This window comes from Numenius arquata, chromosome 3 (assembly GCF_964106895.1).
Source record: "Numenius arquata chromosome 3, bNumArq3.hap1.1, whole genome shotgun sequence".
NCBI classification, from domain to species: domain Eukaryota; kingdom Metazoa; phylum Chordata; class Aves; order Charadriiformes; family Scolopacidae; genus Numenius; species Numenius arquata.
This window is the reverse complement of record NC_133578.1, coordinates 11178766-11205740: the sequence shown is the minus strand read 5'-3', so window position 1 is coordinate 11205740 and position 26975 is coordinate 11178766. Positions and strand designations below refer to the sequence as shown.

Sequence of the window (26975 nt, the reverse complement as noted above, 5' to 3'; positions counted from 1 at the left end):
CAGAAATAAAAAATGACTCAGAGGCCGTAGGATCTATGAGTCAGTTGCGCTGTTGTTGTTTTTAAACACAAGCGAGAGCACAATATGGCAGATAATTGCCCGTGCAGCCCTCCCATCCCTGCCAGCCCCACTGTCCTGCGGTGGCATCACGCCTGCTCCCTGCCACCCCCACAGACCCCGCACCAGCACACACACCTTGGGACAAACCAGGGTCCAGAGAATGGAGAGCGGGTTATCCCAGGAGGAGCAGCTTCGGGGGAGAGAAAGTGAAATCTGGGGCAGGAAACTTGAGATCTCCCAGAGGGGAAGCGTCTCCCTGCGGGTGGAGGAAAGGGGTCCCACGCGTTGCCTGGTTTCAGTGCCTTGGGCACGAGCAAGATGGGCTGTCGTGGTGGATGGAGGAGACGAGCGGCTCCCAGGGCAGACGGAGGAGCGTGGGGGGTCAGTCCTCACCCGTGGGCACAGACATCAACTGACCGAAATGAAAGAGAAACCGCTCCGGCCAAATCCTCCCCGCCGAGCACCAGGCATCGCCTCGCTGGCCCCCGGCGCTCCAGCCCGCCCAGACGGTGCCAGCTTTGTTGGGGCATGACCCTGGGGTACCTCTGCGTGAAACATCCCAGCGCCCCAACAGCGGAGTCATTGCGCCGACGTGCAGACAACGTGCGAAAGGTACCTGAGAAATACCGGAGATTACCAAAGCAGAAGGACGGACTACATTCTGCAGAGCTCGTCTCTCCCTGGGGTCAAGTTAGATCATGATGTAATTTAAGCATCTGAAAGAGATTGGAGAAGTCTGCTGGTACCATCCATACCCAATTTACTTTGTAATGGGACTAAGCAGTATTTGCTAAACACTTAATTTAAAGGGATATTTTCACAAAGGAAAAATAAGTGGTGGAATAAGTTGGTTACCAGCCTGTTTGAAGAAGGTCCAACCAAACCAGAAATGTATACTGCAAGTCTTTCTGGCACCAGGAAGCACTGGTGTCTAACGCAATCAATATCAGTCCTTTTTTATTCACCAGGAAACATTATTGGCTCATTCCTTGCTCTATACTGTACTCTGCCAAGTACAGTATTTATTATGCAGGACGATGTGGGACCACATACCTGAGGGCAGAGCCTGGTCCTCTGAGCGGAATGCAGCATGAGCGCTGCTGGGTTTCCGGGGGGAGCTGGGGGCTTGTGCCTCACAGGAGCAAAAAAAAAAAAAAAAAAAAAGGATAATAGGTTTTTTTCTGCTCCATTTGGTCTGCTCTACCTCTCCTACAAAGATGAAGATACGATGTTTGTAAACACATGGATGGAGAAGAGTGGCCCGATATTAAAAACTCTGGTTCAGCAGCTGAAAGTAGCACCAGATTCCACCAGTGGAGAACAGAACTGAGCTGGAAGAAGCTGAGCTCCATCCAAAATAAAAGAACAGCACTGGGGAGATCCTGCAAAATCTGGAGAGATGCCACAGTGACAGTGGGGGCTTTCTGACAGATCGGATCTAGCTCAAGCTGGAGCTGACTGCGGGAAATGTGGGATCCCTGTTACACAGGTCATGCTGGACAACTGCAATGGGGAGTTCTGACCTTGCGTAGGATCTCCTGGAAATCAGGGACATAGGAATTACCCTGACGTAGCCTGCCCATGGCACTGGTGGTTGCTTCGTGGAGGAGGCAGCTCGGGAGTAACCTGCCAATGAAGAGCACGAAGGTCCTGGTGTTCTCCCATGGGTCAGCGAGAGAGCAGAGCCTGTCAGCCCGGCTGTTGTTTTAATCTTAAAAACAAGTACTGTATATAATAGGGAAGGAATTTGTTTGTTCTCATAATAATTTTATGAGAGGCTCTGCTATGGTGTAGTCATGTCATTAGCCGTGGATCAAAGCCCAAGGCAAAGCCTAATCCTGAACTCGGCAGTGGATGAAAGACTCACCGCCGAGCTCGGGCTCACCCAGGTGGTAAAGCAGGTCTCAGCACAGGTTGAGTTTCCATCAGGGCACCTACCAGGGGCTTTCCAGGAGCAACGTGGCTGCAGGGTTGAGATACAGGTGCTCCCCAGTCCTGCATTTAAGCCTGCTGCCGGTCAGAGACAGCCGCAGAGCACAGCAGCCGATCTCCCAGGCCTTAGTTCCTCCCAGTGCAAAGCCCGGGGATTACAGGTTGACTGACCTGCCTGGAAAAGATGCTGCAGAGACCTCCCGGAGCTGCTGCAGTGACAGCAAGCTGGGAAACCCTCTGCAATTCCTGAGGTAGCATCAGCCCCATCCTGAGGTTCTTAGAGATACACAGAAAAGAGGGGACGGGAGCCTCACTGTAAAGCATTTCTGACCTAAAAATGATCCATTTTTCTTTGTCCTTGAAAAATAAAAGCAATTCAAGGGCAAATTGCCTTTAAATGGTGGAAGGTGCCCTTCCACGTTGGGAGGGGCAGAGCTGGAGGGGTGCAAGGGCCTTAAACATCTCACAGCAAGCACTTTTCCTTGAGCCCATCTGGTGTTTAGTTGTCACAAAACAGCACGCCAGAGAGAATATTTGAGAACTAAAACTGCTCATTCTGCCCCGCAGCGAAAACGCATTACAAGCACATGCCATCGCTTTGGCTACGAAATGCCTTCTCCTTCCCTGTACCGAATGCACCCTGCCACCACCTCCGGGCACCCCGGGCTTGCTCCTTACTCATCCTCCCTGGAGACCGCAGCGTGTGGAAAGCTGGAGCCAAAGTCAGGTGGTGGAGGACCTACCTGCTCTCTGGGGCTGCATTGGTAGAGACGAGCTAATTAGAGCCCTATTTATCCCACTGGGTTCTTGCAGCTGCAGTCACCGTTGGCAGCTGAGCACCTGGCAAGCCAGCAAAAAGCTCATCTGTTGGGAGCTGACTGCTTCCGTGGCTGCAAGGACAGGACTGGTATGAAATTCTCTTGGAGAGCTGTTTTAGATGACTTTTACGGGGGAAAGAGGATGGGTTATTGACTACGGTGGTGGTGCTTCAATAGGCCTTGCAGGTGGCCAAGCAGAAAGCACGCATGCCCTGTGGGCAACGACAGGCTGGAGAGCTGCCCCCAACACACGTGGAAAAATATCCCGATGTCCTCGGGTGGTGGTAACACCCCTGCTGCTCTTGCAGGAGAGACTCGGACACTTTTGGCATAGTTTTTTTACTTTATTCCTCTACTTGAAAATCGGCTCATATTCTTTCAGTAACCTCTCTGGGGTCTTGATTATAGATACCAGAAGACTTGACCCTGTTCTCGTGTAGAAGAGAACAAGCCTTCCTATTGATAGGAAGCCAAGCTCACTGGGAGCCCACCTATCGGTGACTTCAAACCATCTTTCCAACTGTCGTTCCACAATAACTTTGACTAACTGTACTATTTATTGGCTCACATCACATCCTTATGGCTTCAATTTATTTTTGGAAAACTCAACCCACATTTAATTAGTTTATAGTTTGTTCCAAGTTTTGCTTATCCAGCTTTTTTGGGGTTTTTTTTTTTTTTTTTTGAAGTTTGTATTTTGATGTTTAGCATTTGCCTTGGCAACATCTGGAACCCCTTTATGGGAGTGTATTGTTACTTTTACTGCTCGTGCAGCTTTATTAAATCATCTGAGTATTAATATTGAAAGTGTTCATCTGGGTCTAATCAGGGCCAAGATGAGTGATGTGGCAGTTAAATTGTACCTACGAGCTAATGGTTCAAGGACACAAAGTCCTGAAGAAACTTGCAGTGGGCTTTGTGCTCTTCTTTTTAGCTTCCTAGGAGGAGGAGGAGGGAGGAAAAAGAGATATTCCTGGTCTGACCTTTCTTGCAGAGCAGATAACAGAATCGCAGCCTGAGCTAGTTTAGAACAATTTGTCTCCAAAGAATTTTGTCCGGTTACCACTATATTTCTGGATCTCGTTTCCATATTTAACTCTTTCATCTGCCTGGGCTTCTCCGCTCAGCAGTGCAAATGACTGGCAAGTCAAGATCCCCACCACGTGTGCCAGTACAAAACTGCCAGGGCTGACGTTTTGCTCTGAGACCTCAAGCAAACCCTTGATATAAATAAGTAAATAACATACCCCGTGGGTATAAATACATAAATAACAAACTCCATCGCTCTTCTGCATCAGCGACATCTACAACCTGGATTTGTTCATTTGCTTCTCCTCCCTAGGGCCCCCAAATATCCCTGGGATGATGGTGCTAAGCCTGCGGTCCTGCAGGAGCATGCTGCGAGCACAGCATGATCCAGGGCATGGATGGGTTGAGCAGAAGGGCTGGAAGAAGAAATAGGGCAGTGACACCACCAGAGCACAGCCCTGGCTGTGGCAGGGCTGGCTGTTGGGGGGAGAAACCAATTTACCTTTGATTCTCTGTTCCCATGTAACAACGCCAATGGAGTTTGTAGAGCATTGTAGAGAGTTCGTGGCTGTTTCTGTAGATCAAGAGCCCCAAGCAAAGGCTGGGCTTAATTAGTGAGCCACCTCCAAAACTCTTGTCCTCGAGTGCAGTTTTGCCCAGGATCCTGCAAGTCCTGCCCTGACAGAGTGAGGCGGGGAGACGAGGGTGGCTTGTGCTGGCTGCAGGTGCTTCAAATCCCATCTGGAATCACAATTTCAGTAGCTTACCCTTGGATGGATGTGGGGCTGTTAAGGTCACCCACAAAATCCCCAGGTCCTTCAGCAAGGCCAGAGCAGCCTCATGGACGAGGCGGATGCTGAGCAAGAGGTTGTGATCATCATCTTCACCCGCTCCGCTCCCAGCTCCCCTGCCACCTTGCAGGACACCATCCCTGTTGAGTCGCATTTTAAGCCTCGCATGGGTCATTTAACCAAAATTTCCTCCTTCCAGCCTTCAGATGCAACAGGCATTTCTTCTGCAGCCAGGTTTCCCCTCCACCGTTAACTTTGGCCCTACGTATGAGGCCATGGGAGCTTGTAAACGGTTTATTTCTGTGTGGGAGCCTTCCAGCAGCTCTTTTATGGCCATCTCGTGGAGGGGGGTCTGAGCCAGCGAGGGAAGCGGAGCAGGCACACGAGATGCTGTGGGAGCAGGCTGTGTGCCCCAGATTTGGGAAGCAGAGAAGTTAAAAATCCCTTTTTTGCTGTTGGGACAATAGATGCGTTAAAAAGGAAAGGGACTGTAGGCTCATGTGTTGGACACGGGCAGGTCACACATGTGACCACCAAGAATGCAAGAGGTCCTGCAGGTTGCCCACTGACCCAGGGTGCCCGTGGGTATGCTCCTGTATCAGCAGTGCCTTGCTCGCAGGGACTGAGGCTTTCTGAGCCGCAGTCGGGGATTTTGCAGTTTGTTTCTTGTTCGAACTAACGGCTGGTGATGGAAAACCCTCGTGGTGGCGGTGGCAGCACAGTGAGCCACCACCGCCCTTTCCGTAGGAGCTGGGAGCACCCAGCGCTGCCGGGCGGCTCGGGGAGGTGGCTGCTGGCGAAGCACAGACGACCCAAACCTTCAAAGAATGAGCTGCTGTAGTTCAAGTTCCTACCTGAACACTCTTGAGTTTATTTATTTAGTTAAAATTTATAAATATATATTTCTACATAAGCCACTTAAGTGGCTTCTTTTTCTTTTTTTTAAAAAAATGGACATTTAGCAGCCTTAAAACAGGAAACTTAAATTTAGCTGGGATTTATCCCTTTACTGAGCATAGTTCCTTCACCCTTTGTATAAAAATAGAGATAATTTGATGCCACCGAGATACAGGCAGAGCAGTTCCACACAGGCAGCAGTTATTCCTGCCCCTGGGGCTGGATCCGGCACTCCGGAGCAGAGCGGGCAGTGGAGCTGGGGCAGGAGCAGCCCAGAGCTCAGGAAGTCTCAGCCCATCCTTTATTTCATTGCTGGGGAGCGGGTGGCAAACACATTCCCTGGCTTGGGCTTGTTGAACAGAGGGCAGAGGGAGGATGAGGAGGCAGCAGGAGAGGAGGGAGCTGCCCCAACCTGGCCGTGTGTCCCTCCCCAGCAACAAATAAAGTCTTCAAGCATGCAGAGACCCGGAGATGTCCCTTTTTGGATATTGCGTGCACTCAGGATGAGGAGAGATGCTGATTTGAGCCTAGGTTGCAGAGGAAGAAGTAAACTTCCCCTTGATGATAACCAGTATGGGAAACACAGAGGAAAAACACAGTTTTTTGCAGCTTCCCAGGCTCTGCAAAGCATCCCTCCATCTCCTCTAGGCTTTGGGATAATCTAAAGCACATTTCACCAAGCAATGGAGCAAAATGAAAGCTATCAACAAATGCATGGAGAAACAGGGACGATTTGGGCTCCTTCTCCACCGGGTTGTGCGAATCGCTGGAAATAGTTGGAGGTTGTTTTTCCTCACCCCCGCCACCTCTCTGCCCCGCAGCCTGCTGTGCCAGCGCCCGCCGCAGCCTGAAGACCAACCTGTGCAAGTGGTGCGACTCCACGCCGCCGGCCTGCGAGGAGAAGGTCTGCTACAGCAACTGCAACCTCAACTCCTACTGCGAGGACCCCTACGAGATCTGCGTGGCCATATGGTAAGCAGCAATCCCCTCGGAGGGGGGACGCAGTGGAAAAAGGGGTTCGTGGGGCAGCAGCTCACGGGAACACATACGTATCTGTCCCTGCACTTGAATTATTGCCCATTAAAATAATTCAGGACTTTCTCTTCCTTCCCCTTTGATTCCATCATAATCAAAATTACAGTTTGGAGTAAAAAATTATCTGGTCTGCCCTATGATTAGTAGCAGTTCATTTTCTAAATGAATTGAACATGGAAGTGCCCAACACGTGGTTTGGCAAGTTTGCTGCAGGACCTCTAAACCCCCATAACTCCCTGAATTTAACTTTATAGGCTGGAACCACTGGGCAACACCAGCAGCCCTGACCTCCAAACCCACGATCTCCTCCTGCCTCAGGCTGGTGAAGCCCCGGTTCACGTGCAGGGGTGCAGCTGAGGTCAGTCCCCATCTGGCGCACGGACGTCTGACCTGGTACTGAACTGGGGCTTAACCCTCTGGGTTTAACCCACCTCCTTCCCATCCCTAGGAAAAGTCCTTTTCTGCTTCTCCTGGAGATGCCTGTAAGGGAAACACTATCTTGCACTTCAGGCCAAGCACACACTGCATCATTTGCCCGGAAGAGTGCCTCCCCCAGCATTTTGGTCCCCATGAGTAAAACTAAAAAAACACCCATTTTGGGTCTGCCCAGAGTGATTTTCTCTTCTTTCCCTTTTAATTTGGCTGCCAAAGTGAAAGCCAGCCAAGCACTTATCGCTAGGCTTTATCTCAACCTGCTAATTAGCGTGAATGCTGTACGCCCCACTTTCTGTAGGAGTTTGCCTCAACATAATTGTTGCATTATGGACTTGAAAAAAAGGCAAAACAGAAAAACAATAAGAAACCTAAACAAACAAACAAAATCCACCCCCTTCCCCAAATTCCCCTACACGCAGATGGAGAAGCCACCTTAAATCCTGGGTAGGCAATCCAGCATCTCGCTGGGTTTTCCCATTGACAGCCTACACGTACAGGAAAAAGCAAGACCCCCAGAGCATAAATCCCCACGCCAGGAAAGCAACCCCATGGCATGGGATGGGACTGTACCTCGCACCACGTATCGGATAGGGTGAGGCAGCTGTGGGGTCACAAATAACCTACCAGCCTTCCAGCCTCCTCCCAGCGTCTCCCACCCCATCCTAAAACCTATCTTGAGATTGAGATCCCTGCAGGCAGGCCTCACCTCCAAGCCAGCCTCCCTGCCCGTTGCTCCCTTGCAGAGGCATATTTGGGTCATCTGAACTTGTCTCACGTGGGTGTCACAGTCACAGCAGCAGCTTTGGCCCCATGCTCATGAGCAACGTATCGCCTTCGCGTTATAATTTGGCAGCTCCAAAGGTCAAGCCGTTTCTAGAAATAGCCCTGACCAGCGACTGAAGGGCTCTGCTCCCGCAGGTGGTTTGAGCAAATGGTCCTGCAAGGATGGGGCACAACAACCAGCAATTAGCCCAGAGAGCGCCCAGGAGATGAGATGGCACTTATGGGCTCCACCTGCACACATGGGCTGAGAGGAGCAGGAGGAAAGCATGAGCCAAGCGGTCGCTGGCGGGTGGCCACCATGTCTCCCACCTCTCACCTTTTCACCCTCCACAGGTGAAATTTGGGCAGCAGAGACGCCTCTGCCCCTCCTGAGGCAGAGATGTTATGACTTGTATTGTAGCAGTAGAGGTGACATACGAGGCAGGACCCCCATTTTGAAGGGTTTCCTTAGGTCCATATAGCCCCAAAACCAGCTGGCCTAGCAGCTGGTACTGGTAAAGGATGGGTTTTGTCCCCAGATCCTGCACAGGACACTCAGTCTTACGGTTGGCACTACCTGATTCCAGGCGTGATTATGAACTGGTGAATTATCTACTGGAAAAAGTAGAGTCTCGGGCTCACATCCTAGTATTGGCATGTGCTAAACATTTCTCTTTTCACCATTTGGGAGAGATAAGGGGCTTTAACAAAGCCCCACCAAAGCAGGTATAATTAGAATTATACCAGAGCCACTGCAAACAAGTCATTTCCTACACAGCTTAAAATGAATGATCTTAAAAACCAGGTTTAAGATGTCACGCAGGTGACACAAAGGCTGAGCCGTGAGACTAACGCTTTGTCGCTTCGTTTGGCACGTGCAGGAGGCAGGACAACGAGAGCATCAGGATCAGCACGCTCTGCCACAACCCTCACCGCCCCATCGAAAACCTCATGGTCCCCAACTACAACACCTCGCGCTGCATCATGACCCATCAGCCCAGCGAGGAGGGGATCATCTACATCTGTGGTTGTGTGGACGAGCAGGAGTGCAACGATAAACTTATCTTTGAAAACCACACCAACGGTGAGCACTTTTGTTAATGTTATTTACGGCAGGGAGAAGCACCCGACACTAATGGTCAATGACTTGTATTTGCAATAGAATCATAGAATCGTCTAGGTTGGAAGGGACCTTTAAAATCATCGAGTCCAACCATTAACCTAACACTGCCAAAACCACCACTAAACCATGTCCCTCAGCACCACGCCTACCTGTCTTTTAAATACCTCCAGGGATGGTGATTCAACCACTTCCATGGGCAGCCTGTTCCAATGTTCGGTAACTCTGAAGAAATTTTTCCTAATATCCATCCTAAACCTCTCCTGGCGCACTTGAGGCCATTTCCTCTTGTCCTATCACTTGTTACTTGGGAGAAGAGACCGGCCCCCACTTCGCTACAACTTCCTTTCAGGTAGTTGTAGAGAGCGATAAGGTCTCCCCTCAGCCTCCTTTTCTCCAGGCTGAACAACCCCAGCTCCCTCAGCCTCTCCTCATAAGATTTGGGCTCCAGACCCCTCACCAGCTTTGTTGCCCTTCTCTGGACCTGCTCCAGCACCTCAATGTCCCTCCTGTAGTGAGGAGCCCAAAACTGGACACAGCACTTGAGGTGGGGCCTCACCAGGGCCAAGTACAGGGGGATAATCACTTCCCTACTCCTGCTGGCCACACTATTCCTGATACAGACCAGGATGCTGTTGACCTTCTTGGCCACCTGGGCACACTGCCGGCTCATATTCAGCCAGCTGTCGACCAACACCTCCAGGTCCTTTTCTGCCGGGCAGCTCTCCAGCTACTCTTCCCCAAGCCTGTAGCGCTGCCTGGGGTTGTTGTGACCCAAGTGCAGGACCCGGCTATTAAACCTCATGCCATTGGCCTCGGCCCATTGATCCAGCCTGTCCAGATCCCTCTGTAGAGCCACCCTCAAGCAGGTAACACTCCCGCCCAACTTGTTGTGATCTGCAAACTTACTGAGGGTGCTCTTTGTCCCCTCATCCAGGTCGTTGATAAAGATATTAAAGAGAACAGGCCCCAGTACTGACCCCTGGGGAACACCACTTGTAGAGTAGGAGATGCAATGCCAGAAGGAGCTCTTTCAGCACCTTCTTCGACCTTCCTATGTAAAAGCTAGGTAAAATTTGTACCCTGTTACTGAGCCCAGTATTTTATCTGTGGCTAAGCTATCCCTCCAGCCTTCGTCTGGAAACATCAGGCAATGGAAAATCCACCGTATCTCTCGGTAGGTTGTACCCTTCAGCGACTCAGGGCGAATCAACCAGGGAACCCAAAGGCTGACGTAACCCAGCGTGAGTCAATACTCTGAAAGCTTTAAATAAATTGTGCCAGAGCAAATCCTGCCCCGGCACACCCATGGGAACCGCTGGCGTCCGCCACAGCTCCAACCCAAAAAGGTGGTGGTGCTGGGGCGTGGGACTCGGCGCTCGGCTGTGCCTCCCCTGCCACTCTCCTGGGGGTTTCTGCAGCAGCATTTCCCCCCGGCAGGGACAGCCAGAGCCACCCTGCTGCTGTACACAGACATGAGCACGGCTTGGCACGCCTGTGGATGCTTCAGCAGATGGCTACAGGTCCAACAGGAGCTATAAAGCCACAGGAGGGAAAACTAAGAGGCAGCTCATTTCTGAACCTTGCGAGGGTCGTGTATTTTGGAAGTGCTTCCAGCTAGATCCCGAGCCTTTGGGGGCTTGTCCAAACCTCCCTAATTCCAAATGGCCCAGGTTTATCCAAATGCCCATCGAGAATCTGACCCATAACAAAAGCAAAATGAAACCCGTCTGATTTTCTGTAATCACAGAGCAATGAGATGCTGAAAATGAACCTAAAGCACAACCTGCAAGTGGGAGGCATAGCTTCTCCCGCAACGCAAAGAAAAATAAAAAAAAAAAAAAAAAAGAAATCACATAAAATGCAAATTCTCAGAACAAACAAGCCACTTTTAATGAAGGCAAATGATGCTAAATTTGGCAGTTCTTTGCTGCTTCCTGAGCCAAACATAACAGGTACGCGCACTTCTAGGGAGAGATAGTCAAATCCCAAAGCCGATGCTGGGATATGTAATTTCACACAAAAATGACAACTGGCTCATTGGAAATGCCACCCCCACCGAAGGCTTCCACAAACAGCCTCCTCCTGCCAGCCGGCACCTAAAGTGCAGAAACTCAGAGTGAGAGTAGCTCGAGCCTTGAACAATCATTGTCCTCTTTGATTTGGTTCGTGGGACCACTTGGGAAGCCCCAGACTCAGAGACCCCATTGTTTACATCCTTTTCTTCTCCTTTAAAGGATCATTTGCATTTTAAACATTAATTTATGATCACCTTCAATGGTATAGACAAATACTGAGCAGAGAAGTACCTACTAGAGATGAGCGTTTCTCCAGCAGCTGAAGTAGGCAGATTTTTTCCAGTTTCTTGATTTCTTAAGCCCGACTTTCAGGTCTGGGCTGCTGGGTGGCACTGCCCTAGCACCAAGGCTGCAAGGAACTCCATCAGAGTTGAGAGATGACCCTAAAAAACACATAGCAGCATCATTTCCTAAAGTCGTGCAAGCAGGAGCTCAGCAGACACCTTGGGAAGACACTGGGTAGGGTTGAGCACACGAAGTCCTCTCCACCTCGGTGCCAGCTGAGCCTGGTCCTGGAGGTCCACCTCCCCCCGACAGGGACAGAAAGCCCCACACAGCGATGCTTAACAAGGTGTGGGTTTACAGACCCACAGTTACCACCAGAGCAGCCACATTTGGTCTCCATGGAAGGGGTCTAAGCCGTATCCAAGGTCTTGCATCGGGAAGGGGCATCCTCATGAAGGAATTTGCTGGAGTTGCATTAACTTCCCCTTTTCAGATCTCGTGCGTGCAACTCCCTTAAAAATATCTCCTCTTTCTTCAGAGTTTCAAAGATGGGGTCTTAAGCATCGGGTAAATCCATTAAAGCAGTAGGTGATATCCAGGCCTAGCACTTTCCAAAATAAACATATTCCTGAGTTAGTTATTGATTTATATCAGTTTAGGTTGATCTTGTGGTTTGAACCTGATGCCTATTTTAGAAACGCTTTCACAGCCTTGCAGAAATTAGCTGCAGCACATTTTTTTGAAATTTGCCAAGGAAAATAGCTAAACGCTCTGTTTTTCCAGAACCTGAATTATGATCTGCACACACTGAGGTCAAGCAGCGAGAGTTTTGCTTATGGAATGATTCTTATCCCTCTTCCCCTGGGTTATTATACTTGGCAGAAAAACCTCTGAGTAAGATTTTACTTGAATATCTCTACTGAAGTCAGCATGTTTATTCCAGGAATCGCGAACATCAAAGGATCAGACAATTATATGTTGTGTGAGGGTCAGGGCTTTTTGCGTGCTCCCCCCCCTCCCCGTGATGATCTGAAGGCTGACAGGGGTTTAAAAGAAATAAAACAAAAGCAGCCATGCCTGCTCGGCTGACGGGGGTCAGCGCTGTAACGTGGCGAGGAAGGAGATGCCAACACCGGCAGACAGCGCTGAAACGATGTTCCTTTACGCTAATTATTGTGCAAAGCATCCCGGTGTTCCCCCAGGGATGCACAGTCCTGCACCCTGCCCACCCCCTCCCCGCCAGCATCCCTCCCGGATCTCCCTGCACCGCAGGGGGCCGGCAAAGCCCCGGCCTCAAATTTGCTCCATTCAAGCCTTGCCTCAGCTTTTATCCCTCTTTTTTCCGCCCCGGCTCCCCTCGCCGGGCACAAGCGGCACTTGGGAGATGCCGAAAGGACGGCTGAGCCATTTTGGTGGCAGCGGCCAGGTCTCACCCGACACACCGCCCGGCCCCCGACCCCTCGCTTGATAAATGGAGGTAAATTTGAGAGCTAACCCGAGCAGCCCCCTTAGTAGCTGCCGACATCTGGGTTCTCCGCCGGGACGGGGCTTGTGCGCAGCCTGCCTTGCAGCCCCCACAAAGGGCTGCGCTTCATTAACGGCTTCGCGTTATTTTCCTCCTCGGCGCGATGAGAACGAGCTGTCGCAGACCCTCGCCTTTGCTTTCCCCCCCACAAGGCTACTCCATGCTGCAGAGCAAAGAGGTGATCCCGGTGGCCGCCATCAGCCTCCTGCCCCCGCTGCTGGTGGCGGTGATGATCACGGTGACATTCTACCTCTGCCGCACGCAGAAGCGGCGCAAGAGAGCCAAGGCGTGGGGCGGGAAAGCCGGGCAGCCCCCGGCCCTGCCGGAGCCGGGGAGGTCGGCCGAGCGGGAGGAGAAGTTGTCTGTGCTGATGGACGAGAGCCCGGCCGGCGCCATCCCCACCAGCCGTCCTGCTGAGCTGCTCCCCATCGAGCTGGACGAGATGGTGGGCAAAGGGCAGTTCGCGGAGGTGTGGAGGGCCAAGCTGAGCCACAGCCGCTCGGGGCAGTATGAGACAGTGGCTGTGAAGATCTTCCCCTGCGAGGAGTACTCCTCCTGGAAGAACGAGAGCCAGATCTTCACCGACGCCAGCCTGAAGCACGACAGCGTCCTGCGGTTCCTCACCGCCGAGGACCGGGGTGCGGGGCCGCGCCGGGAGTACTGGCTCATCACCGCCTACCACAGCCGGGGCAACCTCAAGGACTACCTCTCCCGCCACATCCTGAGCTGGATGGACCTGCAGAAGATGGCAGGCTCCCTGGTGAGCGGGGTGGCCCACCTCCACAGCGACTACACCACCTGCGGCAGGCCCAAAATCCCCATCGCCCACCGAGACATCAAGAGCACCAACGTCCTGGTGAAGAACGAGCAGGAGTGCGTGCTCTGCGACTTCGGCATCGCCATACGCCTCGACCCTTCCCTGACGGTGGACGACTTTGCCAATAGCGGGCAGGCAAGTATGACCCACTGGCTCTCCCCAGAGGGGATCCTTTGCAAACCACCCCTGGTCACCCCATGGCCAAGGTCCTCGCCCACACCTACTAACACCTCTCTCTTCTTTGCGGGCAGGTGGGCACCGCCAGGTACATGGCCCCAGAGGTCCTGGAGTCCAGGGTGAACCTGGAAGACCTGGAGTCTTTCAAGCAGATGGATGTCTACTCCATGGCCCTCGTTTTGTGGGAAATGGCCTCCAGATGTGAAGTGGTAGGAGGTAGGAGCATCACACTGGGGTTGCCACATGTCTTTTTGCTCCCTTCCTCCCCGTACAGGGACGTGGCCCACCCTCGTGTCCCTGGCGGTGGCACAGGACCTGATTTGGGGTGGCTCGGGTCTCTGCAGGGCTGCTAAGAACTGGCAGCAGATCCTGCCCTGTGTGCTGCGGCTCAAGGGGGCCGGCTCAGTGGCCGAGGAGCAGGACGGGACCCCAGGGGGTCATCTGGTCCAGCCCCCGCTCAAAGCCAGCCAAGTCACATCCGAGTCAGCGCTGGCGATGCAAAGCAAACCGAGCAGGAAGAGCCAAAGCTGCCTCCCCCTCCCTGGCCACAAGTGCCTTTTTTTTTTTTTTTTTTTTTTTTTTTTTTTTTCTTTTCAGACAACAGCAGAGGGTTTATGTTGCAACGGGGACTCGCAAACTCCAGCCTCCAACAGAGCCATGTCCCCCCTCACTTCCCAGAGCCACATCCTGGCATCTGTAATTGCGTGTAGCAAAACGTTTAATTAACTGCCCGGCTGTTAGCCCCGGCCTGCCCTTCTGCCTGCTCCCCTCTCTTCCCTTTTTAGCTCCCTCCGGTTCCTTCCCTATCCCACCTACTTGCAATACCAGCCCCTGGAGCCGCAAGAAGCTCCAATCCGTGGCAAGAGAGCTGCCCCAACCGTCCCCATGTGCCCCCTGCTCGGCAGTGGGAGAACCTTGCCTGGCTCAGATGCCCTGTGCACCCTTTGCTCCTGAGCCAGCATCCCAGGCCATCCCTCCCCACTCGTATCTCACCTGCATTCGCATCCGGGCAGGAGCTGGTGGCCTCTCACCTCTCCAACAGGGAGTTTCTCCTTGGCCTCCCACAACATGAGGTTGCTCTTCTGGAAGGGCCATTTCTCCTCTAAGCCGATCCATGCCCGCAGCAGGAGTCTGGATGCTGGTACCATAGTTGCTTCTCCCGTCTTTCACCAGCGCAACACATTTTACCTGCTCAAAATATGTCTCACCCAAAGTCCTTTGTAGTGCATCTCTTGGGTTCAGGAAGGTGGTCAGATGGTTCCTTGGTCTTATCTCTGGAAAAAAAAAAAAAAAAAAAAAAACCACCTCTATATGAAAACCCAGCGCTATATTTCTGTGTTCAAATTCTAAATTGTTTCCAGACCCGTTTATTTTTGCCGACTGATAAAAACAAATTTATTCTCCTCCAGTGGACCATACCAAAGCAAAGCAGTGAATGCATGAAAAACATCCTGTAGACACTGCTGTTGCTTCTTCCTTGCAGAGGTGAAGAATTATGAGCTGCCTTTTGGGTCAAAAGTCCAGGAGCAGCCCTGCGTGGATACCATGAGGGACATCGTGCTGCATGGCAGAGGACGCCCCGAGATCCCCAGCAGCTGGCTGGTGCATCAGGTAAAACTGGGGGTAGCTGGTTCAGGAAAGAGCAACCCATAAAATCGTTACAGCTGTAATCAAATCACAAGGAGGCAGAACTCCTAGAGCCTACTTGCAGCTCCTTCTTGGCTGGCTGAGCCCACGTAAGCCCCACAAGGCCCAGTCCCCCGGTGTTTAAAAGCCATCAGCCAGGGGTACAGCAAAATTTAACGACGCATAAATTGTCCTGATCGGGAAGCGTTACGAATGCCAAGCGATGGTATTCAGTTATCTTGCAGATAACAGCAAACCGGAGCATTTTAGTGCAAGCTATTCTCATGAAACAGTAAATTATTTGAGTCCACCCCCTTTCTCCCATAACCACCCACATCCAGAAACCTCGGGCTCAGGAAACACGCAGTCCCTCGCACGCAGCCATCTCACAGCAGGGACCGGGGAGAAAGGTGCATCCAGCCTCCTGCCCGCAGGATTGTGGAGGTTTCAAGCTCAAAATTACCTCCAACACGAGAGGTCAGGGCTTGGCACGCGAGAAGGAGGACTTCTGCAAGGAAAGCATCTCCCTGGAGTGAAACGACCAGGAAACACGCGTGAAGCTGAAAGCAGGGAACCTGCTGGGCTCAAGCCTTCTCAAGGGGAAGTCTTTCAGCAGCTCAGAGGGTCTGACAGCACAGCGCTTCAGCACAGAAAGCATAACCCAGAGCTCTAGAATAGAAATACTTCGGCAGTCACGAGATGTGCTCGTTGAAGACATCCCCCAAGCACACCCAGACCAACCAGCTCCAGAAACACAGCTACCTCCTGGCCCTGACGTGGTCCTCTCTCCCCCAGCTCCAGTGCTTTCTTCCATGCTTTGAGGACACAGGGGTAACACTGGCACGCTGACTACGATTCTTAAATCTTGCCTGACTTCCGTACTTCTTAAATTTCACATGTCTTGGGGAAAACCACCACCCGCTGATCAACAATTCAGTTCATCTGAAAAACAAGCTGGGACATTGAGCCCGTCGGCTCAGGAAGCCTTGCAGGGTTCAGTGCATCATTGTGCAGAACCCACCCATAAAACACACGGCTCCCGCTTCCGCTCCACCTGGATGCTGCATAAAAGCCAGGCTTTTCAAAAAGAGAGAGAGAATTCCACGATCTCGGTAGGCCGTGTGCTCCCTACAATATCTCCTCTCAAAACCATGTTTGCCCAAAGACTCACAACCGACCCGACCCACCGAAGCTGCCAACAGCATCCAATCAGCCTGTGGTTTCTGCTGGACCATCGGTGAGCTCATCAGTCGGCAAGGCCATTTCTGAAGCTCACCACCCAGCCTTTTTCCTGGATGGGGGCAAATACAGGGACTCCAATCAACGCTGCTGCGTATTTGAAGCCTTTGAGGTATTCATCACAGACATTCAACCTCCCAGGGCCTCTGATAAACTTGGAAACCACAGGGGAAAACATACAGAGGCTTGGGTTATGGAAAAAATCCCGCTCCGATAGAGCCGGACCGTACCTGCGCTGTTGGCTGAGCTGACGAAGGGCTGACTGCAATCACCTCCGAGATACAGCGCTGCTGCAGTTGGGTTGGTCGAGGACGTAAACAGAGCGAGGCTTGTAAGGTTGTAACTTTTATGAGACCACCTGATATCCACCAGGGAAGAGGAACAGAAAAGCCACGTTTTGTTCCTGAAAGTTTTCCTCCAACTAATCTCAGCTGATCTAATGAACATCTCCTCACGAGCCTGGCCGTACACGGTTTTCCCGGCATTTTGCAAGCAGTCTCCTCAGGATGCGGCATAGGGCAGCACCATCTGCTGGGAAGCAGCAGAAAGCCACCGTCTTGTGCCAAGGGCTTCCTTGGGAGTCACAGAATCACAGAATGGTTGGGGTTGGAAGGGACCTCTGGAGATCATCTAGTCCAACCCCCTGCCAAAGCAGGTTCACCTAGAGCAGGCTGGACAGGAACACATCCAGGCAGGTTCTGAATGTCTCCAGAAAAGGAGACTCCACAACTTCTCCAGGCAGCCTGTTCCAGTTACCCTCAAAGTAAAGAAGTTTTTCCTCATGTTCAGCCGGAATTTCCTCTGTTCCAGCTTGTGTCCATTGCCCCATTTCCTGTCACTGGGCACCACTGAAAAGAGTCTGACCCCATCTTCTTGACACCCGCCCTTTAGGTATCTGTAGGCATTGATGAGGTCCCCTCTCAGTCTTCTCTTCTCCAGGCTAAACAGACCCAGATCTCTCAGCCTTTCCTCAGATGAGTCAAGGGCTTCCTGCAGGTGACAAAATTGCTCACCTGAACGGGAAGCCCCCATAGATGTTCCCACCAACGAAAATAAGTTTGACACTGAGCTCCAAATGCTACTTCCATGTTTCAACCGCCAGGATCCCTTCTCAGTCAAGCGAGGGCCTACATTGTTGGCCACGGTTTAAGATTCTCAGCAGACGTAAGCACCGATTTCCCTGGCAGAGCTGACTCACCCAGCAGGCTGCCCATCAGCAGCTCCATGGCCGCTGTCCCCAGTGGCTGCACAGTAAAGCCCACTGAAGAAACTTATCGCCAAAGTTTCCCCAGATAGCTTACAAACACTTTGCTTCCACCTCGCTTCACACCCCACCACATTTTTTAAAAAATAAAAGGCCAGGTAAATTCCTGGATCTGGTTCCCGAAGCAGCTGAACAGACTGTTGTACTGGCACAACCGAAGAGCTGGTGCAGAACAGGAAAAAGAGCAGTGGGAGCTTAAGTCAATATTGCCACTAAAAATATACTTGTAAAACTCAGCATCCTTTGGAAACCCGAGACATCAAATATAAAATCCAAACCGAGTCCATTTTGTGAGCGCAGCAAGATGTCCCAGTTGTAGCGTTCAAAAGAGCATCGTCGCTACTTAGAAGGCAAATTGCAAATAAATGTCGTGATTTCAGGGCAAAATTAAGCACAGAAAAATCTAACAACGGAAGCCATACGACACTGCCACGTTCTGTTTGAGAAAAGGCTTATTTTAAAAGCTTCGGCTAAGCTAGCTCATTTTCGCATGTTAATCAATTATCCTCAAATCCTTTCAACCAGGCTAATAAACGGGTGACGTAAGAGGTTCTGAAACGCACCATCTGTCAGTCTCCCTGCACAGGCCTGTTCTCTCTAATCTGCGTCCATTACGGAAGATTTCGTTCGAGGAGCCTTAGGGACGAGCAGCGAGTTCAGAGAAAGGTGCAGAAGGACAGGTGACACCGGCGGTACCTCTGTGCAGGACTTGGCATTTTCCTCTTGTGTGGGTCTACGCGAGACTTTTGTGTTACTCTTAATTGCAAATTAAGAAATCCACAAAACCCACTGAAAGACATGAAGCTTTATTTAGAATAACGATTTTTCCACTGTGTTGCAACCTGGGTCGACCATGCAGAAAGCAATAGCACATGATGGGAATTATATACGCAAAGGAAGGTTCAGCATAGCTCCCGGTGCTAGCGGTGTTGCTAACTTAAGAGGGAGAAGAAAAAATAACAGCTAAATACTGCCAGTTTGTTTCTAAGCCCAAAATTTTGGGACTCTTTTCAGAGCACTAAACAGTTGGGGGGGAAAAAAAAAATTCTATTACCAGTAGGGATGACCACTGTAACTGGGAGGAACTGAGCACGCTGAGAGGTGCCCAATCCTAACCTAAACCAAGACACTACTTTGTGGCGAGAAAAGAAAGCTCAGCTGCCCACTGCAGCGGCCATTTGGCACGGCGCACCCTGCCAGAAAGCTGCTAGAACAATAGGTCACGTTTAAGAAGTTTCATTCCAAACTTGCCTTTGAACCACCTCCCACCACCACCACCATCCAGGTCTAGCAGCCAGGGCACGGGCTCGAAACCCAGAGACCTGGGCTCGGCTGCCAGGCTGTGGGACACCATCTCCTGCCCCTCCTCATGTTAGGATGCTCTGATGGGAACGGGCACGGCTGAGATGGGAGATGGAGGCGGGGGGAGAAGCAAATTCCCTTGGGCCCTTATTTAAGTCCCACAGTCGACACACACCAATTTCCAGGGAGCATGGGAAATGGGATGGGATCCCAGGTGAGCAGAGGCTGCTGCTCTAACACCAGCAGCACCAGAAAGGTGCAAGCGTCGGCACCTGCCACAACTTACCAGGGCTCCTCCTCTGCTTAAGCATGGCCAAAAAAAAAAAAAAAAAAGAGGCATTTCTGCAGTAAGATGTGAAGAATTTCACTGAATTTTTTAGAGTTGGAAGGGACCATAGAGATCATCTAGTCCAACTCCCCTGCTGAAGCAGGATTGCCTAGAGCATGTACGATTGCTTTAGACCAGCTTCTAGCTCCTCTTCCTCCTGCCTTCATATCCTAATCTCAGCCCTTCTGCCTCGCAGGGAATGCGCTTTCTGTGTGACACCATCACGGAGTGCTGGGACCACGACCCCGAGGCCCGTCTCACCGCCCACTGCGTGGCCGAGCGCTTCAACCTGATGGCGCAGATGGACTGCGACGACATCCTCAACAACAACACGGACAACGAGGCCAGCAAAACGGCTTCTCCAGGCGGGGAGCCCCAGGACAGCGACGAGAGCAGAAATACGCAGTGACACAGCAGGCAAAAGGCCTGGTCATGAGAGATGAGAAGATGATAAGCGAGAAGCATTTGGCTCACCGGGGAAAAAAAAAACCCTGCTTCGTTTTTCCAAATGGAACTGAGATCCAGTACATAACTTATTTATAAGATCTGTTTCCTCCCACAGACACAGTGAACTGTGGAATCAATACTTTGGTTAAAGTGCAACATTATATATGAACTGATTTTGTACTTACTTTAAATGTATAATGATGCAAAGCATTCCTTTTATTATTTTTTAAAATAATAATGTTTAATCTTTTATTAATAAGCACCTGAATTCCATGCCTATTTTTGAAGTCCTTCCACATTGCCATCACGAGTTTCTCTTCTGACTGCTTATTCTGCAGAGATCAAGACAATTTTTGATTTTTCTTCTTTAATGGCCTACACACACAGAAAAATAAATTCTGTTGTAGCAGGAGGGAAAAAAAGACCTGTAACACATGTAACACATCCTCAGTAGAAAAAATGCTGGCAGCCAAGAAAATTGCTCATTGATCAGACAGTCCTTAATACACTGCAAAGATACCTGATAATCCGGTTTGCAAAAGCCTGATTTGCTGAAACTCCAACGCACCTTTTTTCACTGGGGAACTCCTGGGTGTACTTCATAGTTCAGGTGGTGCGTGAAGTTTCTTCAATAGAATGAAAATAGACACCAGAGCAGACTCTGCTGTTTCACTCCAAAAAGTCTCCATAAAGGGCATCCAGACAACTCCTTCCCCATACCAGTCCAGTTTCCAGCCACCTCGGGCGAACAGACTTGTGCCACAGTCATACCATCAACACAAACATGTTCACTGATTACAGAATCACAGAATGATATGGGGTTGGAAGGGACCTCTAGAGATCATCTAGTCCAACTCCCTTGCCAAAGCAGGTCCACCTAGAGCAGGTTGCACAGGAACGTGTCCAGGTGGGTTTTGAATGTCTCCAGAGACGGAGACTCCACCACCTCTCTGGGCAGCCTGTTCCAGTGCTCTGCCACCCTCAAAGTAAAGAAGTTCCTCCTCCTCAGGTTTAGATGGAACTTCTTATGACCAAGTTTGTGCCCATTTCCTCTTGTCCTGTCACTGGGCACCACTGAAAAAAGACTGGCCCCATCCTCCTGACACCCACCCTTTAAGTATCTACAGGTGTTGATCAGATCCCCCCCTCAGTCTTCTCTTCTCCAGACTAAAAAGACCCAAGTCCCTCAGCCTTTCCTCATCAGAGAGAGGTTCTAGTCCCCTAATCATCTTCATAGCCCTTTGCTGTACCCTCTCCAGCAGCAATTCTCCCGGCAACTCTTTCGCATCCCTCTGCTGTGTTGCTCTACCTGAAGAAACACGATCAGACAGAACCGGGACCTTTACTCCCGTAACCACCAGCCCATGCCAGGCTGCCCAGGGAGTGGGAAGGCAATTAAGGAAAGGTTGAGTCATACCTCACTCTGAACCCTGGCACTCTGCAAATCTTAATCCCTCCACCCATGGGAGCAAAAGGTAATAAAAGCCTTAGCTGCTGCCAAGAAGCCCTGCAAGCCCATACCTGACACTCACCTACACGGAGGTGTATCTTTCAGGATGGCATCGGAGAGTAAACCTTTGCCCACCAGCACACGGCTTCGTGGGTCAGCCCCTACAGGAGAAGGGAAGGGAAGGGAGAAAACCATACAACAACCACAAGCTTTCTGAGGCCAAGGCTCCCCAACGTGGAGCAGGGAAGTAGATCTGCAGGGCTGGTTTGGTTTTCTAAAACACACAGCTCTGACAGCACCAGCACGTACAAAAACCTTTTCTTGTCTCGCTGTTGTTTCCACAGCTCCCAAATTAAAACCATAGAATAAAATTGTCTCTAATTCCTTCGAAGAAGGACAGAAGGGGAATGAATTAGGTCACATAAAATCTAAATAATAAAAACTAACTTTGGCCAAGTGTAAGTCTCCACCTGCGACTCTGACCATACCTTTCATTGTCACCAATCCCCTACCTGGCTCCTACCTCCTTGTCACCTTATGATTTTTTTTTTTTTTTCAAGCCAACCCCCTTCTCTCCAAGCATATCCTCCCCAGTTCACCAGAAATACACTCTTTCCACCCACCTGACTTCAGCCTCATTTCTTTAATAGATTAACCACTGGCTCTACTCTATATATACCCAGAATGAACAGAGAGCCTGGGGCAGCTTTTCTGACATGGAGATAAGGAGCTACAGGAACACACCGAACTCCCCCCAGGGCTATCCAATTTTTCCCTCTCATAATATTCAGGGCAGAATTTCCCCTACCAAGTTCTGCACCAAATTGTCTGGATATAACACTGATGGATAAATTTACTTGTTCTTCTAAGTTCAGCTCAAGAGGCTTTAAAAGACACCCTGACCTGTTCTTCCACAGGTGACCGGGACAGAGCGGGAGGATCAGCCCGTGCAAACTAGACATCGAAGGTTGCATCTCTGATTCCAACAGCTGAAATCCAAATTCTCCTGGGGAGTCAGAGACTTAATCCTAGGGTTGACAGTTTATACTGGAAATATGCTGAAAAACTTCTCAAGCTATTCCCCTCCCCATGCCTAAAATCTTGAGCACTCCAATTTACATATTGCATTTTTTTTCCCCCATGAAAACCAAGTCCAGAATCAACCTTTCAGAATTATACGCTTGAATGCCTGCGTTAAATAGGAGTGGCTCTGTTTTAAATAGGAGTCTCTGTTTTCCACGAGCAGCAGGGCACACAGCACCTCTGAAGAGAGCCACTTATTTAACCTCCCAAGATCTGTTTATAACCCAGGGAGCCTAAAACCACTGAGATCAGTAAGAATTTTGCTCTTCGCTTCAGTGGAGCCCAATCAAGCCAAAAAGACAGAAGGGAAGGCAAGACGAAATCCTACATTTTGCCACATGCCCCATTGAACACGCTGTGGTTCTAGCCAATACCTACATAGGAAGCATCAGCGATGCCCTTCCCTTCACTCCAGAAGGTATAAGATGGAAACAACAGCAGTTACGCAAGAGAATTCAAATCTGGTCAGAGTTAAAAATACATACATTAGTCCATAGGGTGCTTGTAACTCTCAGAAGAATCACATAAATATCTTACGATTTAAGCTGGATATTCAGTGGCTAGAATTTTTTTTTTTTTTTAAACTGTTTTCTACTATGTCCTTTATTCCTAGAAGCATCTAGAAACTCGCATCATAACTGAATCCACATCACGAAGCCATTCCAGTCCTTGTGATCACCCGAGCAAAGGAAGGCTTTTTACCTTCTTTTTTTTTTCCCTAGCAGCACCCCCAAGTTAAAAGAAATCGTTTCATGTATTTTAAAAGACTACTTCTTCAGCCTTAGGTCTATCTTTACACAACAAAATTAGTAACAGCTTTTTCAGTGTGAAACCACAAGCACACCAGATGAGGGTGGAAGAGAAATAACCGGACTAATAATATTATATAAGGAACACAAATGGGTTTACGGTCAGCATGGGAGCTTTTCAGTCCGTTTTACAGCCATCACCTTGACAAATTCCCCAATCAAAATTTTAAGCAGAGCTCAGTGACTGAGTCATAGGTCTATATTTTAATAAGCACAAGTTGATCCCTGGAGTACGTTCAGCTGGCAAAGGTTTGTTTTCTGCTCTGATCACAGCAATATTAAACGCTGGACCTCGCACCGCAGCCCTTGCTGTTTGTTTAAAGCAAATCTGCCACGTGACACAGATAGAACGACTATGAAACGCATACAGCTTTGTCAGCTTAGTTTCTGTCCCTCTACCACCTCCCAGTTTGGTGCAGGTACTGATGAACCATGGAAGTTTACACGTCGCCACCATAATGCCTACCCCCAATCCTGGAATTGGCCAAGGAGCACACCCCAAATGTGCCGCAAACCCAGAAACAAGGAGGAACTAATCCCATTGTTTTCATTTTTATTTTTATTCCTGGTTAAACATGAAAATGCCCAATGGATATCCAAAACTAACACAACAGGATGGTTGTATAGAATACCACAAACAAGACAGCAGGGCCTAAAACATTCTTCGGCTGGAGAGCATAGTTACTACTCAAGTGCACAGTGCCAACATATCCTGCTTTAAGGGCCAAGGAAAGCCCAGACAGACAGATCTCCAGCATAAAAGATAACAGCCTAGTCTTCCCGGTCACCTGATCTCTAGGAAACCACACAGAGCAGATGAATCATTTTGTAGTTTTATTATCCCCACCCCCACTTCTCACAAACGGACTAGGACTCGCATTGAGATCTCAGTGCATTTCACAGCAAAAAAAAAAAAAAAAAAAAAATGTACAAGAGGATCAAAATAGTTGTGCATAAACCCAACTCTTTTTTTTTTTTTTTTTTTGCACGATTTACAGTTGTGTTGAAAGTTAAGATGGTTATTTAAACCTTCTGATGCATTCTTACACTTGTATCTTCTCCGTGGAAAGCATCTTACCGGATCACACAGTTGTGAGTTCTCATAATGCTGGATCAGGTGCAGCCATTGCCATGGCTGGGAGGTGGCAGATAATGTTATATACACTGGTTGGAAGACTACATCAGAAGAAAAAACAGAGTAAGGCACCACTGTTGGAAAAAATTAAGGTAGCTTGTAGTTACAACAATAACGAAAGCCATAATAAGTACTATTCTTAATTGCCAGCAATTCTTAGACTTCAATAAAATAGTTATAAAAAAAAACCAAAACAACAACAAAGGATGTTTGTACCTGAATACAGTTTCCTGATATCTGATTGTGTTTCAAATCAATACCAAGTCCTCAGCATAATCAGCTTTTTTTTTTTATGGTAAGATGAAAAACCAGGACCTACAGTCGATGTATTCACAGGTCACATTTCACCGCTTTGTTCTGAATAACACCACAGGGAAAAAACCAAAACAATCCAAAGGACAGTTTGTAACACTGATACTTCCCCCTCTTAGATGATTAGATGGGCAGAGAAATTTAAATACAAAATTGTACGTTTTCTGTTCATTTTGAAAGCCTTAGTCCTCAGGAAGGGATGGTGAAGGAAGGAAAAAAGGCCAAACCTCATTACATTATAACATGAGAAAAATCAAAGTCACTCAAAGAGATTTAATAAAATTAGGAGTTGAAAAGTGTTCAAATTACTTCTCCAATTCAAGTCAATTATTTCAAGTATATTAAAACGTTTCAGAGGAAAAATTTCTCCATGGTTACAATTCTAATTGCTTTTATAAATCCATAAAAAAGAAAGGTAGTCTCTACACATATCCCATATTCCTCCGATGCATGCACGTGTTCTCTCTGAAGAAAAAAAAGTCATCACGATCCAGTTGTTTCTTAACACTGATTTCAGGCACATCTTCCAAACATCCCTCCAGTTTTCGCCAGAAAGGTTAATCACTGGGCATAAAAGCAGCAATTTTTGGTTGCTGTTGTCTACATGGGTACTGAGCAGGTTTCAGTTATTAAAGAGCTAGACGCAGATTCTGAAAAAAAGTTCCCACGTCACTCCAAAATCCAACGGTTCCTTCTCCTCTTAGGCAGCTTTTGCAATCAGATCTACTTAGAAGAATCTTACACAATTCAGATAAAATCTCTTGGATCATACAAAAAACAAGTTGGTTGAATGTACCTGGCAAGTTTGTCTCTACAACTTTTTTTTTTTTAATAGCTTTAAAGTGCCCTAGTATACTTATTTCTTTATGCTTATTTAAACTTTCACAATTACATAAAAAGGGGACACTTGGTGTGATTACTGTGTTTTGAGAGACAGGGGAAAAGGAGAGGAAAATCAGAAAACTCATCTCAAAGCAGTTTTTCTAGTTAGTGTCCGTTTGCTGAGTTTGCACAGCAGAGACCGTTTTCCAGAGGGGTTTATGGTAAACCCAGCCATCTCCCTGCAATTGTAAGAGAAAATACTGTTACAATAAAGACACTGCCCCAGGAGAATTCCCTTCACACAGCTATTAGACCAATAGCTGTGAAAACCAAGAGGGACATAGCTTATACATTTAACTCCCACAGATTATGACACAGAGATCAATGCTGCAGGCTCTGAGACTACTCCAGAACACATACAGACTCGTGCCGAGCCACAGCGCGCTCTGGGAATCGACTGCACTTCTAATTAACCCAGATGGAAAGCCACTCTCCTCAGCTCCCTGATCCAGATTACTTTAAAAAGCCAACCAAGAAGCCAGCAGAGAGGCAGCCATCCAAGATTATCAGCTCTAACACAGCCCGACCGCTAACCCGGAAATGAAGGAGCTCAGAATTATATTTAACCGTTTTCCGAGTAGATCTGTCTCTTGGATCAGCAACAGAATTTCACCTCTTCTAAATCTAGATACTAACAATAGAAATATCTACATCTGAGCCAGTCGTGCTAACATAGTTTTAGAGAACAAAAAGCTTTATTGGAGCTAACAGATAGTCCTGAACTTTAAAAAACAAAACTAGAAAGATAAGCAATAAAAAATTTTAGCCTGTTTTAAACCCTTGCTAGACCACATACATGGCAAAAAGATGAAGGGGGAGTTAGATTACTGCAGTTTCACAGATAATGTTTTCACTACAAGGAGAATTTAAACTACTGCAGCATAAATTTTCATTGAGTCCTCCCCTCTTGCATGGGGCTCAGCAAAGCTCTCTGCACAAGCAGGGTCTCATTGTCTGGGTCACAAGGAAAGGCTATTTCAAAGTTATCATACTGGTAGCCACCAGGCTTCCTGAGCAGGCTGCAGGTCACCTTGTTAAAGTCTTACTATATTATTATTATTACTACCATTATTGAAACACAGGTTAAGCCACTGAACAAATAAGCTCCATCCAAAACACAATGTACAAGGACACAAGAAGTTCTAAGATGAGAATTAACTCATATTCCTTCTTGCTAACGGTAATATCTGGGGTTCATATGTGCACACAATAAGCAACATTAGTACTACTGATTATTTTCTTTGGGTATTTACTGTTACAGTCTACATACACGTGTCCATGTAAAGCTGTTTTCTATGTACCACAAGGAAGTGCTTGGTAAAAGAAACTGAACCACAAACCAGGCAATTTGTTGCAAGGAAATTGCCAAAGTGTTTGGGAAGTGAAGGGTAAAGTGA

At 48.9% G+C, this 26975-nt stretch overlaps 2 protein-coding genes across 2 annotated transcripts in view; one reads left to right on the top strand and one right to left on the bottom strand.

The window, feature by feature from the left end:
- The first annotated feature begins 588 nt into the window (after positions 1–588).
- LOC141463306 (TGF-beta receptor type-2-like) lies at positions 589–20161 on the top strand. Its single transcript, XM_074145639.1, has 8 exons — positions 589–672; positions 2806–2899; positions 6349–6499; positions 8641–8843; positions 12860–13659; positions 13776–13917; positions 15185–15312; positions 19657–20161. The coding sequence occupies exons 1-8, from the start codon at positions 589–591 to the stop codon at positions 19867–19869; spliced, it is 1815 nt and encodes a 604-aa protein (XP_074001740.1). The 3' UTR covers positions 19870–20161.
- Positions 20162–23783: 3622 nt separating this feature from the next.
- OSBPL11 (oxysterol binding protein like 11) overlaps positions 23784–26975 on the bottom strand; it is a 41740-nt gene continuing 38548 nt past the window's right edge. The window contains exon 13 of the mRNA XM_074144868.1: positions 23784–25757. Within this exon, the coding sequence (XP_074000969.1) occupies positions 25680–25757 (78 nt within the window). The 3' untranslated portion in view covers positions 23784–25679. The remainder of the gene's footprint in view (positions 25758–26975) is intronic.